Raw genomic sequence first — 12,901 nt, forward strand, 5'->3', positions numbered from 1 at the left:
AGGCAACAACTGGTTAATTCCCTGTCTCAAGTTTTCAGCATTCAGAAGGAGGCATGCAGATGGAATCTGCCTCCGCAACCTATTTCTTGCTTTATACTGGGTCCACTATACCATGAAAAATAGCAGATCATTTTTTTGCACTCACATCAGGCTTGTACTATAAGAATGGCTGACTCAGTGGCACAACAGTGATCAGTAACTAGGTCTAAAGACTGGTCAAACGTACGTCCCTGACACAGTTTCCTAGTCTCTAACTAGTCTCAGTTCTTACACCTGTTGAGCCAAAGGTGATGTCTTTGTGTTGATGTTTCACAAATTTAAATTGATTTGTCTACCTACTTTTGAGTTTAACTCCATTAAATGGAAACATAAATGTTTCTTGACATGTTGCATACACAGTGGGAACTATAAATCATGCAGCTTGGAGAACAACAAATAGAAACTCACAAGAAGCAAGTCTTTGCCCAGTTCATCAATATCTGGTACAAATTTTTCAATAGGTTGTGCGGGTCTGGAAGCGAAAGCATTTCTTGGAAGGGCAACGTCATTAGGCCAGTCCTCTTCTTCTGGGAGTCCAATTACACTGTGAAAGGAAAAACGTAATGTTAGGTCTGAACATTTATGCAATACCCCCTTTATGTTGATTGTGCTAAGTGGCAGTTTACTTAATGAGTAAAGTCTTTTCGTTTAAATGAGATTAATTGCACAGTAGTGCATTGATCTCTGTGAAGAGATGATTGTAGGTCCTCAGTGTGCTTGGTAGAAATCATTCTGTGGCCAGCACGATTTTCTGGCCTAGGTCTCCATTTTCTGAGCCTTTCTGTTGAAAAAGGGCTGAGTGCTTTGGAAGAAAGTTCCTCAGCTCTTGACTGGATGGTGCAACATATGTCACACCAGGATGATTAAAAGCAGTAAGTTTCAAAGGGGAATTGCATGCAAGGATCTTTATTCACAAGAATAGAGACAGAGAGAAGACTGTGGGTCAAGACGAGGGTAAGGCAATAAATGGGATGTTTCATAATGCTTCAAAGCTATGTGCAGTAATTGTTGCCCAAATTTAAACAATTTATTTGCTTCACAATGCAGGTTTTAAAGTCTCAGTTCAGTAGTGGCATAGGACTTGAGTGTCCTTATGTTTTCACTTTCAATTGTACTTTGGTACTTCTTTACCCTTTAATAGAATATTTAAACTTATTTTTATAATTTATTTCTTGATTATTTACATTCTAGAAGATATTTATTCTTATTAAATAATGATGCTGAGGTTTAAAACCCAAATAAATGAAGGTAAGCCTCCAATGTTGGATCATGTTTCATACATTTTGTGGTTTAGTCTGATACTAATATTTGTAGGGTTGAGATGCCAGTTTCTCATGGAAATTCTGGAAAAGACCATACACCATATGTCAAGTTTCAGGGAAAATCAATTTTTACAGCCTGTAAAATCGAGATTTTAAATAGAAACACTGATGGGGTAAGACAAGAAGGAACATAAGAAAAACTTCACTGAATACTTGGGTCTGCACTAGGCCAAATGCCACTAGGGAGCAGCATTGACTTTCTTACTAAGGCTGGTAGTAAGACAAGGGTGAGGTCATGGGCCAAACACTTTGATGTAAATCATAGGTTACCTCAGTGAAGTTAGTGGAATTACTCCACATCTACCTATGTGGATTTTAGATTGCAATTTGGCTCACCTAAAATATGTCCAAAAGTTAATATGTCCTCATAACCACAGCATGTCTAGAAGGGCAAAGCAATTAAAATCCCAGGACAATTTCATTTTACTGCATCTGAAGACATCACAGCTCTTGGGAAATCATAACTTAAATGTGTGAAAAACTGAATTTTACTTTTATTACCACAGGTATGGTGGGGCTATGAGGCAACTCCCTTGGCTACAGTGGTTAAAACCACGTGATTAGCTGTTTGAGGATCTGGACCTGTATTACATATAATACAAACAGCACTGTAAGAAGATGTGGGAGTTATATATTTTAAATAACAACAAAGTTTAAGCTGCCATTCAAATGTGTTTGGTTAGTCCCAGTTTTTTTAACTTTTGCGTGAGAGAGCATGAGAAAGGCAGAATAAGCACAGGCACAGGCAAAGCTAACAAAAAGAAAAAAGGAGGCAGCCTATCAGGCAGGTAGGGTGGACAAGACCTTGCAAGAGTGGAAAGGTGAGATATTTTTAGTTACACACTCACGTAGTACTCAGAACTCTTAATAATGAATGTCTGAGGAGATGCCCTCACTCTGGTCTGGTAGCACTACCATTTCAGTGACTAAGTTTGGGAGTATCTTGGATGAGTTTCACCTCCTGCCAAAGGTTCAGGCCTGGTCTTGAGAAACGCCGAGTACTTCCCACTCCCATTGATCACAATGGGAGACAAGTCTGCTCAAACTGTTGCAGTGTTTAGCCTGAAATCTATGAGGATATCCCACATGCTGATGTTGTCCTGGAAAAGCAGGAAATTGGTTTGGGCCACCTCTCAGGGATTTACCCTCAAACATGGTGGAATTTTACCTGACGCAAATCAGAAGGCACATGTAAAGCAAAGGTAGACCACAGCCCCATTATCTGAAAGAATGCATCATTCCAGATTGAACGAATATCCTGAAAGTACTTTCTGTCCAAATTAGTCTGGAGAATGAGTCACTACTGTAGAAAGAATCAATCCTCCTACAAGAAGAGCTATGCCTAACTGTAGGGGATTGTCCAGCTGTGAAAACACAAAATAAACACTATTTAGCATAACCCCCCACAGAACCCAAGAAATAAACTTTTGAACTATTTAAGGAGAATGGCACAAAAGAAGCAAAACTAAACTTTCTCTTTAAGTTGATGTATAATAAGGAATTTCTTCTAAAATTAGCACGGCATTTTCTCTTTGTAATGAATTCTTTTCTGCACAGGTAATCTCAGCCTCTAGGGATGGAAATATCCCTATCGGAGGTTGCCGCTACCAGCCATGCATTTAATCCTAGCCCAGTTCATTTTGATTTTTCCCTTTAAGTGTCAATAAATGAATCAAAATCCTTAAAAAAAAAATCACGGCTATGTCTTCTTCAATTATAAAATATCTCCTATGTATCAAAACTGCCTTCATTTAATAAAGCAGAATATTGTAGTACTAAAGGAGCAGCTTTGGCAGAAGAAGAAAAAGTAAACTTTAAGGACTGATTTTCTGGATTGGGCAGGAAGAGCTATTCAGCGCATGACAAATTAACCACGCAAGTGAGTCACATACACTGGTATGGTATGCAGGAAAGGGAAGTCAACTGTGTGAAATCAAGACCTGCAATTTAGGAACCTTGTATTAAATAATGAAAATGCTTGGAAACAGATCTGTTATGATTTCAGAACTTGAAAAATGGTTGAACAGAGAAAGCCATTATTTGTTCTGTTTAAGCTCTTCTCCCTAGAAATTCTACTATCTTCTCTTTGGAATACCTTCAAGATATACCCCATATTTCAGCCTTGCTCTCTCTCTCTCTTTGTCTATCTATTTCTTATTTCATCCAGATCCCTGGATCCCTGCAGCCACTCTGTCTGAAAAGGGAAGACAGTGGTGCAGGGGCAAATGGGCATTTACTGTCTGGAGTGGGACCAGCCCTATGTGGCTTTGATTGCCTAATTACATGGTACGTGCATCAGATCTTAATTTTACACGGTTCTTATAAATTCGGAAACATTCCTTGCTCTGAAGAGCTTTTACAAGAAAAAGTGATATAATCCTACTTAATTACCATATCAGCAATATCAATAACTTAATTTTCTGCCTCTTTTTTTTTTAAAAAAAAACAACTAAGAACTTATTTCAGAAGAGAACTATTCTACCTCAGGGAGTTTTGAGCCTCCCCATATCCTCAACGTATCTCGTATATTTGAAGAAACAAAACACAAACTCCTAGAATTGTAAAATGGTTATAAAATAAAGCCAATTAGTTAATCGCTGACAAAGCACATGTTAAAACACTGATATTTCTTCTGTTCCCACAGTTACCTTCCCAACCAAAACATGGACTGTTAATCATTTTACCAGGCTACACAGTATATTTTAAAAGCTATAATATTTTCTTATGTACAGAAGTATTTTCTGCGAAGAAGCTGTTGGTAATAATCTTAGAGATTACAGTTTAATAACAATTTTAAAGTATTCTTATGTTGTTTTCTGAAATACACAAAGAAATTACTGAAAAAGGAAACCTCTGCATTTTTTTATGTGAAGAGAATGTTTTGGATCTAACTGTTTAGGAATATGTGTGAATGGTAAATGCACAATATGTTTAAGAGATTTAAAAAGCCCAAAACAGAAGCCTCTCGTAACTTCCTGATGATGGCTGTTAGTTCTGCAGAACTATATTCCATGTTGCTTCCTCCTCCCACTCTGACACAGAATACACGGAAATATCATGTTGCATACAGTAGCAATAGGAAATATGTTCTAGGAATACTTTGTTCTAGTCACATTATTGCATAAAAAACATGGCAAAGAAACCTCACAGTATTTAAATGTTAAACAGATATTGACATAATGCAACTAGTTATTACTTACTCAAAGATTTTTCCTAGCTGATCAACATCTGAATTTCCACGGAAGAGTGGTCTGAAAGAATAAAGAAATATTTTTAGGATGTGACTTGCTTTAATTATTGTGAATTTATATTTGTCATTGAGAGCTGCCAACATAGAGTGAAAACGTTAATTTTTTTGAGACCCCACTTCTGCCTCCACATTTTATCCAGTCTGTGAGTCAAGTTTCTACTAAAACTGATAAAAAAGGGGACAGATGAGACATATTTTTGAATATACTACTTTTGAAAATTTAACTGCATTCTTGAATGAAATAACCTTCTCTATCTCAACTAATATTATTATACAAATTATATCATTAACAAAATAGTTTTCACTATAAAGAACATACTTAAATAGCTGTTTAGAGAGATAAAAATCGAGTGAGTCTCATGCAATCCATTAAAACATAATAAAATGAGAAAATACTTATTATGGATATAAATTGAAAATTAAATTTCTTGTATATTGGAAATGTGCTCCTACGTTTAAGGAGTCAAATAAATGATAATGGATTTATGAAGGTCTGTAAAGAATGGGGTGTGAAACGGTACAGAATTTACCTTGAAGGAGAGGAATACTTCTGCTGCATAAATAAAGATATGTTCAGGAAAGAAACGAATTAATAGGCTGAATGTCCAAAGGGTTCCAGAAAAAACAGTGACTAAAAACACTTTCAGAGAGTGGTACACACTTTTTCTTTTCAAAGTGCAATTTAAAATATTTTTCACTCATCATTTATAAAATACTATCACCCCAGAGTGCCTAAGTACAATATAAAATTCAGATCTGTATGGCTCTATTGCCATCTCTGTGTTGAATTCGGTAAGGGGTAATCAACAGTGCAATTTATGTTTAAACCTCCAAGAGGTTCCAGTAGATCACTGATGGATGAATAAGGATCCAGCCTAGAATGGGAAGCATCTGTGGAGATCAGGGCCCAGATGTTGCACACCATTTTTGTTCAACAAATGGTAGATTACTCCAAGAAATGCAATTCAAACACACTGCAAACTGTGATGCTAACTTGCGTCAACTGATAGCCAGGCTGCCCCTCTCTTCTGGAGCACAGCTATTGGAGCACACTGCATGCTGTGAACTTAGGTTACAGTTTCCAAAATTGTTCAACTGAGACCTGGTGACTTGACAAATAACGCATGTTCTCGTGTTTTCACTGGCAGCCTTTGGTTATGGAGAAATATCATTTCTCCTGTGTCTCTCTGCATACTCTTTTTCCTTGGTCTGACAGAGGTGATAGCCAAAGACTTCACTGTTGCTCTTCAAAGAAGGCCTCTCCCATCTACACTGGGAGAACGACGAGTACTCAAGGAGGTCCTTCTGCTCTCATTGCCCATATGTAGGAGCAGGTTTGGGATCTGGGTGTCCTTTTACTAACCATAAGTTAATTCTGAAAAACGGTGCTTTACATCTTGACACTCTCACATAGCCGTAGAGCTCCATGTCACTCCCTGTCTTGCAGGTCCACACCAAATACAGCACATCGACCCAGAGCAGTTAGACATAATAATCTCTGCAGAAATCTGTGCCACCGAGAAAAGGAGCAGAGCAATAACAAGAAGGCATGCTAACTGTCTCTGAAGAACTAAACACTGTATTTCGCCTCCTTCATCTTTGCTGCCATTCAGGTCATGTCATATCAACTCACACTGCAAACTGCTTTGTGCAGGGACATAGAGTGAACAATTTCATCAACTCTGATTTGAAACCATATGACAGCATCTTGAAACAGATGGGGTAAAATGTGGTGGTCTGTTACTTATCCATAAAGGGCTTTATTTATTTTGACTCAATAAATCATAAATAATGGTGTGGTCTACTTCCCAGATATTTACTAACGGCAGCCTCTTTGACAAGACTGTTTCAACTCATTGGTTTCTGTGTTTTTTTAGGCTTTAAAGTATACAGCAATACCAACTTCTACAAAAAATCAATACTTAACTCCACTCAGGCAGGAGCATCAACTTCTGCCGTAAATTTTGAGCCTGATTTTCAAAATGGTTAGGACCTGCCAGCCTACTACTGTTTGTGGCAGCAGACACACTCCATATCTTCCAAAGTCAGATAACATGACAACCTTAAACATTTTTTTAATGACTTCTTAAAATTATTAACATACAGTTACTTCTTACGTTTATTTAATTTTGGCTCCAGCATTAGAATATTTGGACCCTTTAAGCTAACAGAATCTACACAATTAAATAATCCTATCTATGCAGATGGGAGGCTGATTTAACGTTTTAAAATGTATGCTGAACCTTGCGTTAATGTGAAAGTCTGGCAAAGTCAGCCTTGTTCGCAAATCACCTTAGGCATTATCATGCCAAAACAAGTATGACTCTTGGGATTTTTAAGGGAGGTTTTTCCCATCGCTGCTGCTGTCTCAGATTCATTAAGGGCTGAAGCAAGAATTTAAATTCTTTTGAATATATAATTATAAAACACAAGGTGACCTTCCAACATACTTTGATATTTCATCAAAATGAAGTGTTATTAATTCATCTTTCAGCCTCCCATCCATCCCACCATCATGACAACAGAATGCCAACTCCAGGCTAGAAACTGCTAATGTAATGAAATTTGCCTTATGAGTTTTTGCTGGAGGTTCAATTGGAATATTGGACAGATGATTGGGGAAGTAGATCCACAGCCATACAAGGGTCTCGTCTCACATTTTGGCACTCATTACTTGGCAGGGCTGCAAGTCCCAAAAAACCTTCACCTCAAGACAATTGTTTCTTACATTCTATTCATAAATATGGACATTGGTTCTCCAAGTACCACTGAAGTGGGAGCATACTCAGGAGCCATAGAATCATAACATTTCAGCTTTGTTCTTGGTATCTTGCACTTGACTCATTCACCCATTCACTCCCTGAGGTTTATTTATGCAAGCTGAATCCAGAAGTCCTTACTTGGGGATTTGTTCTCCTCTCTATGATGATAATCTGTGTAGGACTGGTTAAACTGTGAGTCTGATTTTGTAGAATAACTTCCTTTTTCCTCAGGAAAGGCATGGAGCTGGATTTGTCTCCTGTGGCAGAACATCAGAGTCTGTCCTCTGGCTTCAAAGAACTCCTAAAATCTGTGTGTATGGGTGTGTCAGGAAAGAGGGATATTCCAACAGACGAAAGGGCTATCTATGAGGATACGCTTGGCTTTTGTGTGGTTCCTTGATCCTCTCAACCTTCCCTGACTTTGCTTACTACAAAATCCATGCTCTGAAGGCTCCAACACCATTGCTGTTACAAAATGTATATTTGAGTAGGAAAGAAGATGGAACACAGAGAATTACAGTGCACCTAAGACATTTAGTTTCCCTTTTGCTCAAGAAGTCTCAGATGTTGTTGTGCACCCCATATGTCCTACTTTTGTTGTTCGTTGCTTCCTTGATTTTTTAGGGAGAGGGGAGGAGGAAAACGTTATAGGGAATCCAGAGGTGTCTATCTTGTTTGATCACTCCTTCTCCAGGCCTCAGAGCTAGATCTTTATCTACTGCCTCTGGAATGGTGCCCACTGAATGGAGAAACAACCCTTTCACATCTAATATAGGACCAGAATGCCCTCAGCTTACAAATATGAAGATGAGATGCAGACACCATAATACTACCCTGTCCTGCTAAAATAAACTCCTGCTGTGGCAGTAAGCATGTACCTTAGTTCCTGAGGTACAAAATGTGCAGCTGCACAATTAAATGAATATTAGCTATGAGTCTGCACTGTGACTATTTTCACAGGATAAATCTATCTACCTTTCTATATGGCAGTCCAACACAAAGACACACAAAACTCCTGGGCTGCTTGAGGAACAGAGTTTCCAGCAGGTTGAGGGAGGTGATCCTTCCCCTCCACTCAGCACTGGGGAGGCCACACCTGGATATATGAGGAAAGGCTGAGAGAGCTGGGAAGAGAAGAGGAGAAGAGAGAGAAAAGGGAAGGGGAAGGGGAAGGGGAAGGGGAAGGGGAAGGGGAAGGGGAAGGGGAAGGGGAAGGGGAAGGGGAAGGGGAAGGGGAAGGGGAAGGGGAAGGGGAAGGGGAAGGGGAAGGGGAAGGGAAGGGAAGGGAAGGGAAGGGAAGGGAAGGGAAGGGAAGAGAAGAGAAGAGAAGAGAAGAGAAGAGAAGAGAAGAGAAGAGAAGAGAAGAGAAGAGAAGAGAAGAGAAGAGAAGAGAAGAGAAGAGAGAAGAGCTCTGGTGGATCTTATTAATTTATATAAATATCTGAAGGGAGAGTGCAAAGAAGATGGAGCCAGACTCTTTTCACTGGTGCCCAATGGCAAGGGCAATGGGCACAAATAGAAGCATAGGAAGTTCCCTCTGAACACAAGGAAACTTTTTTTTTTTTAACTTTGAGGGTGACAGAGCACTAGCACAAGTTGCCCAAAGAGGCTGTGGAGTCTCCCACCTTGGAGATATTCAAAAGCCATCTGAACATGGTCCTGAACAACCAGTTCTAGGTGGCCCTGCTTGAGCAGGGGGCTTGGACTAGATGACCTCCAGAGATCCCTTCCAACCTCAGCCATTCTGTGATTCTACGATAATGCAGAAATAAAAATACAGATCATAACATAAGGTTGCAATGTTTGCAATGTCAAACCTCACGAACCCTGAAAAAGTTACCATCTGCTTATAATTTAGAAGGACTTGCACCATTAATCTTCTGGCCAAAAGACTCTCATGCTTATACATAGCTGAACATCAGATTTCACCTTTCATCAACTTTAGGCTTTTTCTTCCTGTCCAAAGGAGCTCGTGTTGTTGTTTCATGCTGAGTTTCACCTTCACTGAATAGTCTATCTATCTGAACTGGACACTGGTGTCTGAAAGGTTGAGTACCTTCTTTTACAGACACTGTGTTTCATGTCTGTGCTACTCAGTAAAATCTGAGATATAAACATTTCCTAAGCAAGTCTCCATGAAAAAATTCACCCTGGTGCAACTCCACAGACATGCCAAAGCAACTCTAAAAGTATTGTATACAATGACAATGCAATGACACTCAAGAGATAAATGAGGTTTAACTGTAATCTGGCCACATTACTTCTAGACATTACTTTCAGCCTTTGGTCTACAAAACAAAGAGGATCTGTAACTTTTCACAATAAATGTTAGAATTTTCATAAAAATTGAAATTCAAGATATTGATAAGCACTGCTCTAGGCTATGCTGCAGTGCAGACACAAGGAAAATAGTCTAATAAAACCACATGCGCTGAGGCACAAGAAAAGATTCTTGCAGTTTCTTGATAGCAGCTGACATTTTGAACCAATTAGTGACATTCTGATTGGAAATTATATTTCTATTTCTGACGCTGGGTTATTAAACTACAGGTAAAACGGATACATGGCAGAAAGGTTATGCAAAGAAAAACAGCACTGAAGAGGGAAAAAAAGTCAACAAATTATCTGTCAAACCAAAACATATTATGGAGCTATCATGACAATTTCAGAGTTGTGAATACAATTGCCTCCAATGCTACACAAGCCTTGTATCTTTCCAATTATGTAAAAAAACCTTCCAAAATAACTCTCTGGATTCTTTCTGCTGGTCCATTTGCTCAGCGTGGTGACAACAGCGGTTGGAAATCCCATCCCCTTCCTTATTATCATGGAAAAACAGTAAGGATAACCCCTTGATTACTGACTTGAATATATACATAACATTGTCAGTGAAAAGTCTGTATGTTGGCAATCCACATGTACTCAGGGAAATCATACAAATACTCCCTAAAAGGAACAGAGCAGCATAGGTGGGAAAGGTACAACTTGCTTTGTGGGCAAGTACGGCTTAAACAGTCTGGCTGAAGAGATGGCAAGCAGAAGTGTTGGGAAGAAGAGCAGCAGTTTCAGAACAGGTAGCTGCTGCTTTGAAGTCATTACACAAGATGGGAGAGGTGTTGAAAGTCCATGATAATTTGACATAGTTGAGAGAAAAATGTACAGGGACAGAATATAGCAGCAGTTCATGGAAGTGGTACAAGGAATTTTAGAAGTCGGTAAGGTTGTAGTAGTGAAGTCTAGGCGTTTCTATGTCTGTGTGTATATGAGCTACAAGGTTATAGTGAAGAAACTAAAAAAGCTAAAGCCAAGAAACATTCGCCAAGGAATCCTGCATCGTGCCATAGGAAACTTGCCAAGCTACATAGTCTGTGACTCAGAGATATATTTAAATGGTGTTTGGTTTGTTTTATTTTTTTTTTTTTTATATATTACAAAATGTGAATCGCTGGCAAATAATTTTGTCAGATTCTTAGTTACTTGTTATGAAGAAAATATTTTCATTTTGAGAATTAAAAACAAAGGAGACCTAGGAGAATTAGAATTATGAGATTACTAGAAAGAACATGATCTGGATCTGTGGAAACCTTTATTCAGAGGGATTATTTCTGAGCTGATTTCTCACTCTTGTTCCCACCACTGCTTCTCTTTGACAGATCCCCTGAACAGGTCCGTTCTGCAGGCATGAAAAGAGAAACTAAAGCAAGATAAAAGGAAAAAAAATGTTTCACTGTTTAAAGATGAAGGCCATTGGCATCTCTGATAGGTAAAATGAATATGATACAGTATAAAACTACTCAGAAAACAGGCCACAGCTGACAACATTGCATGCTCTGGACAGTTACCCACTTCCAGTCACAAGTGACTTGCCTCAGCTGTTGTGCAATTCAGAGTTCTCATTTTAAACATAACATTTTTCATACTTCTCCCTCTCCTTTCCCTTTAATAATATCTTTGTGTGGGTGGGTGCCAGACACAGCATAGAAAGAAGTTACTTCATGTACAGCTTATTACACTTGATCACAAACTGCTCAAAAGTTTTAAGAAACTTCTCCTAAGTAAAATAAGAAAGATGACATAGCTAAACATTACAACTAAGGAAATACTCTTCGGCAAAAATCTGACAGAAAACAGATCAGCCACCTTGAGTTTCCCATTTTAGTCTTTAACAGCTCATTTTTTTTTACTCAAAATCTATCATTCTTCAAGTAGGATAGTACCACAATCATAAATAACATCTCTAAGACCATTGGGACTGTGTCAGTATTAAACCACTCTTAGAATCAGATCTAATGAACCAAAATAATTACAATAATTATGATTTTCTCTGGAGTTTCTCATGTCACCCAGTAGACAGAAACAGATAAAGGAAAACAGGCAGTTTCTGAAAAACTACTGCAATCGTCCAGTGCTCTAGTGCGTTAAATTTGCTCCCGATTGCTATTTAAAATGAAGTAAATGAATTCTAAAATGAAAGATAATATTCTGACCCCCAAATGCACATACAGTTTATTTCCTAAGAAACACATGGGATTTCTGCCTGAACTGAGAAAGCAAGGTTGTTTCTGAGCTGTGTGTAGGTACAAGCCAGCAAGGGAAAGACGCAGTGAGCTTCCAGGAGACTGTTCATATGCAGGTCCAAAGCTGCTAGAAATGTAGCTGGAAGCTGCAGGCCACAGTGTGCAAGAGAAGGTAAAAGGTAAAATAGAAAAGAATGTTAACAGTGAGAGAGAACACACTAAAAATTATTAGGCATCATTTTGTCAATCCACTTTGGGGTTCAGATTGCTCATCAGATGAGTGTTTCCAAGTGTGGGTTTTAACCACTAAACGTTTGCACTGCTTTGCTGCAAATGATTGTATTACACGGAGATGCTGGACTTTCCGATGGTTTTTAACACACAAGTTGGTTGCCTGGGAAGAGCCAGAGCTGTAAAGTGGAGCCATCACAAGAAATTTGCAGATGCATGTGCATGTCCCCTTTGCATGCTTAACTTTAAGGGAAATGTTAGTCAAATGGAAACCAGAGACCCTGTGCACAGCTTTACAGCCAAAGCAGGGCCAGCCTACTGTGCAGATTCAGTTGTTGATTAAAAATACAGGAAAAAGCAAGAGTAAGAGCATAAATGAGAGAAAATATAAGCCTCTTCAAAGCTCCCTTAAGAACTGGGCAAAGGAAGATCTTTTCCTAGATGCTCAACATTTTCTTGTCACTTTTTATGTAAGCATCACGTTTCAAGGTCCCAGGTGGCCTTGGAGCAGAATGATGGGCCTCATACCCCACCACTGACAGAAAAGGAAGCATCATGGACATCACTGACTGCAGGGTCAAGCCAAGTGAGATCTGGTTTCACAACCTCTTACAAGAAAAAAGGTGCTTCAACAGAAGGACGCACATATACATGCATAAAACTAAAAAAGTAAGGTAAGTGCAGATATTGTCTTTGACCAGAATATGCTCTAATGTGGACACATCTCATTGATTCCTGGGCAGAACTGTTTCACCATCCATCATGCAATACTACTTTTTG

At 38.8% G+C, this 12,901-nt stretch overlaps 1 protein-coding gene across 4 annotated transcripts in view; it reads right to left on the minus strand.

The window, feature by feature from the left end:
* CDK6 (cyclin dependent kinase 6) overlaps window positions 1-12,901 on the minus strand; it is a 141,065-nt gene that overhangs the window by 14,888 nt on the left and 113,276 nt on the right. For 3 of the 4 annotated variants that reach the window (XM_065051072.1, XM_065051073.1, XM_065051074.1), the window contains 2 exons: window positions 4,562-4,612; window positions 448-583 (listed from right to left, as the gene is read on the minus strand). In XM_065051072.1, the coding sequence (XP_064907144.1) occupies window positions 448-583; window positions 4,562-4,612 (187 nt within the window). Of the gene's footprint in view, window positions 1-447; window positions 584-4,561; window positions 4,613-5,141; window positions 5,165-12,901 lie in introns of all 4 variants that reach the window. The other variant, XR_010470013.1, reaches the window with a different exon arrangement.

This window comes from Columba livia, chromosome 2, assembly GCF_036013475.1.
Source record: "Columba livia isolate bColLiv1 breed racing homer chromosome 2, bColLiv1.pat.W.v2, whole genome shotgun sequence".
NCBI classification, from domain to species: Eukaryota; Metazoa; Chordata; class Aves; order Columbiformes; family Columbidae; genus Columba; species Columba livia.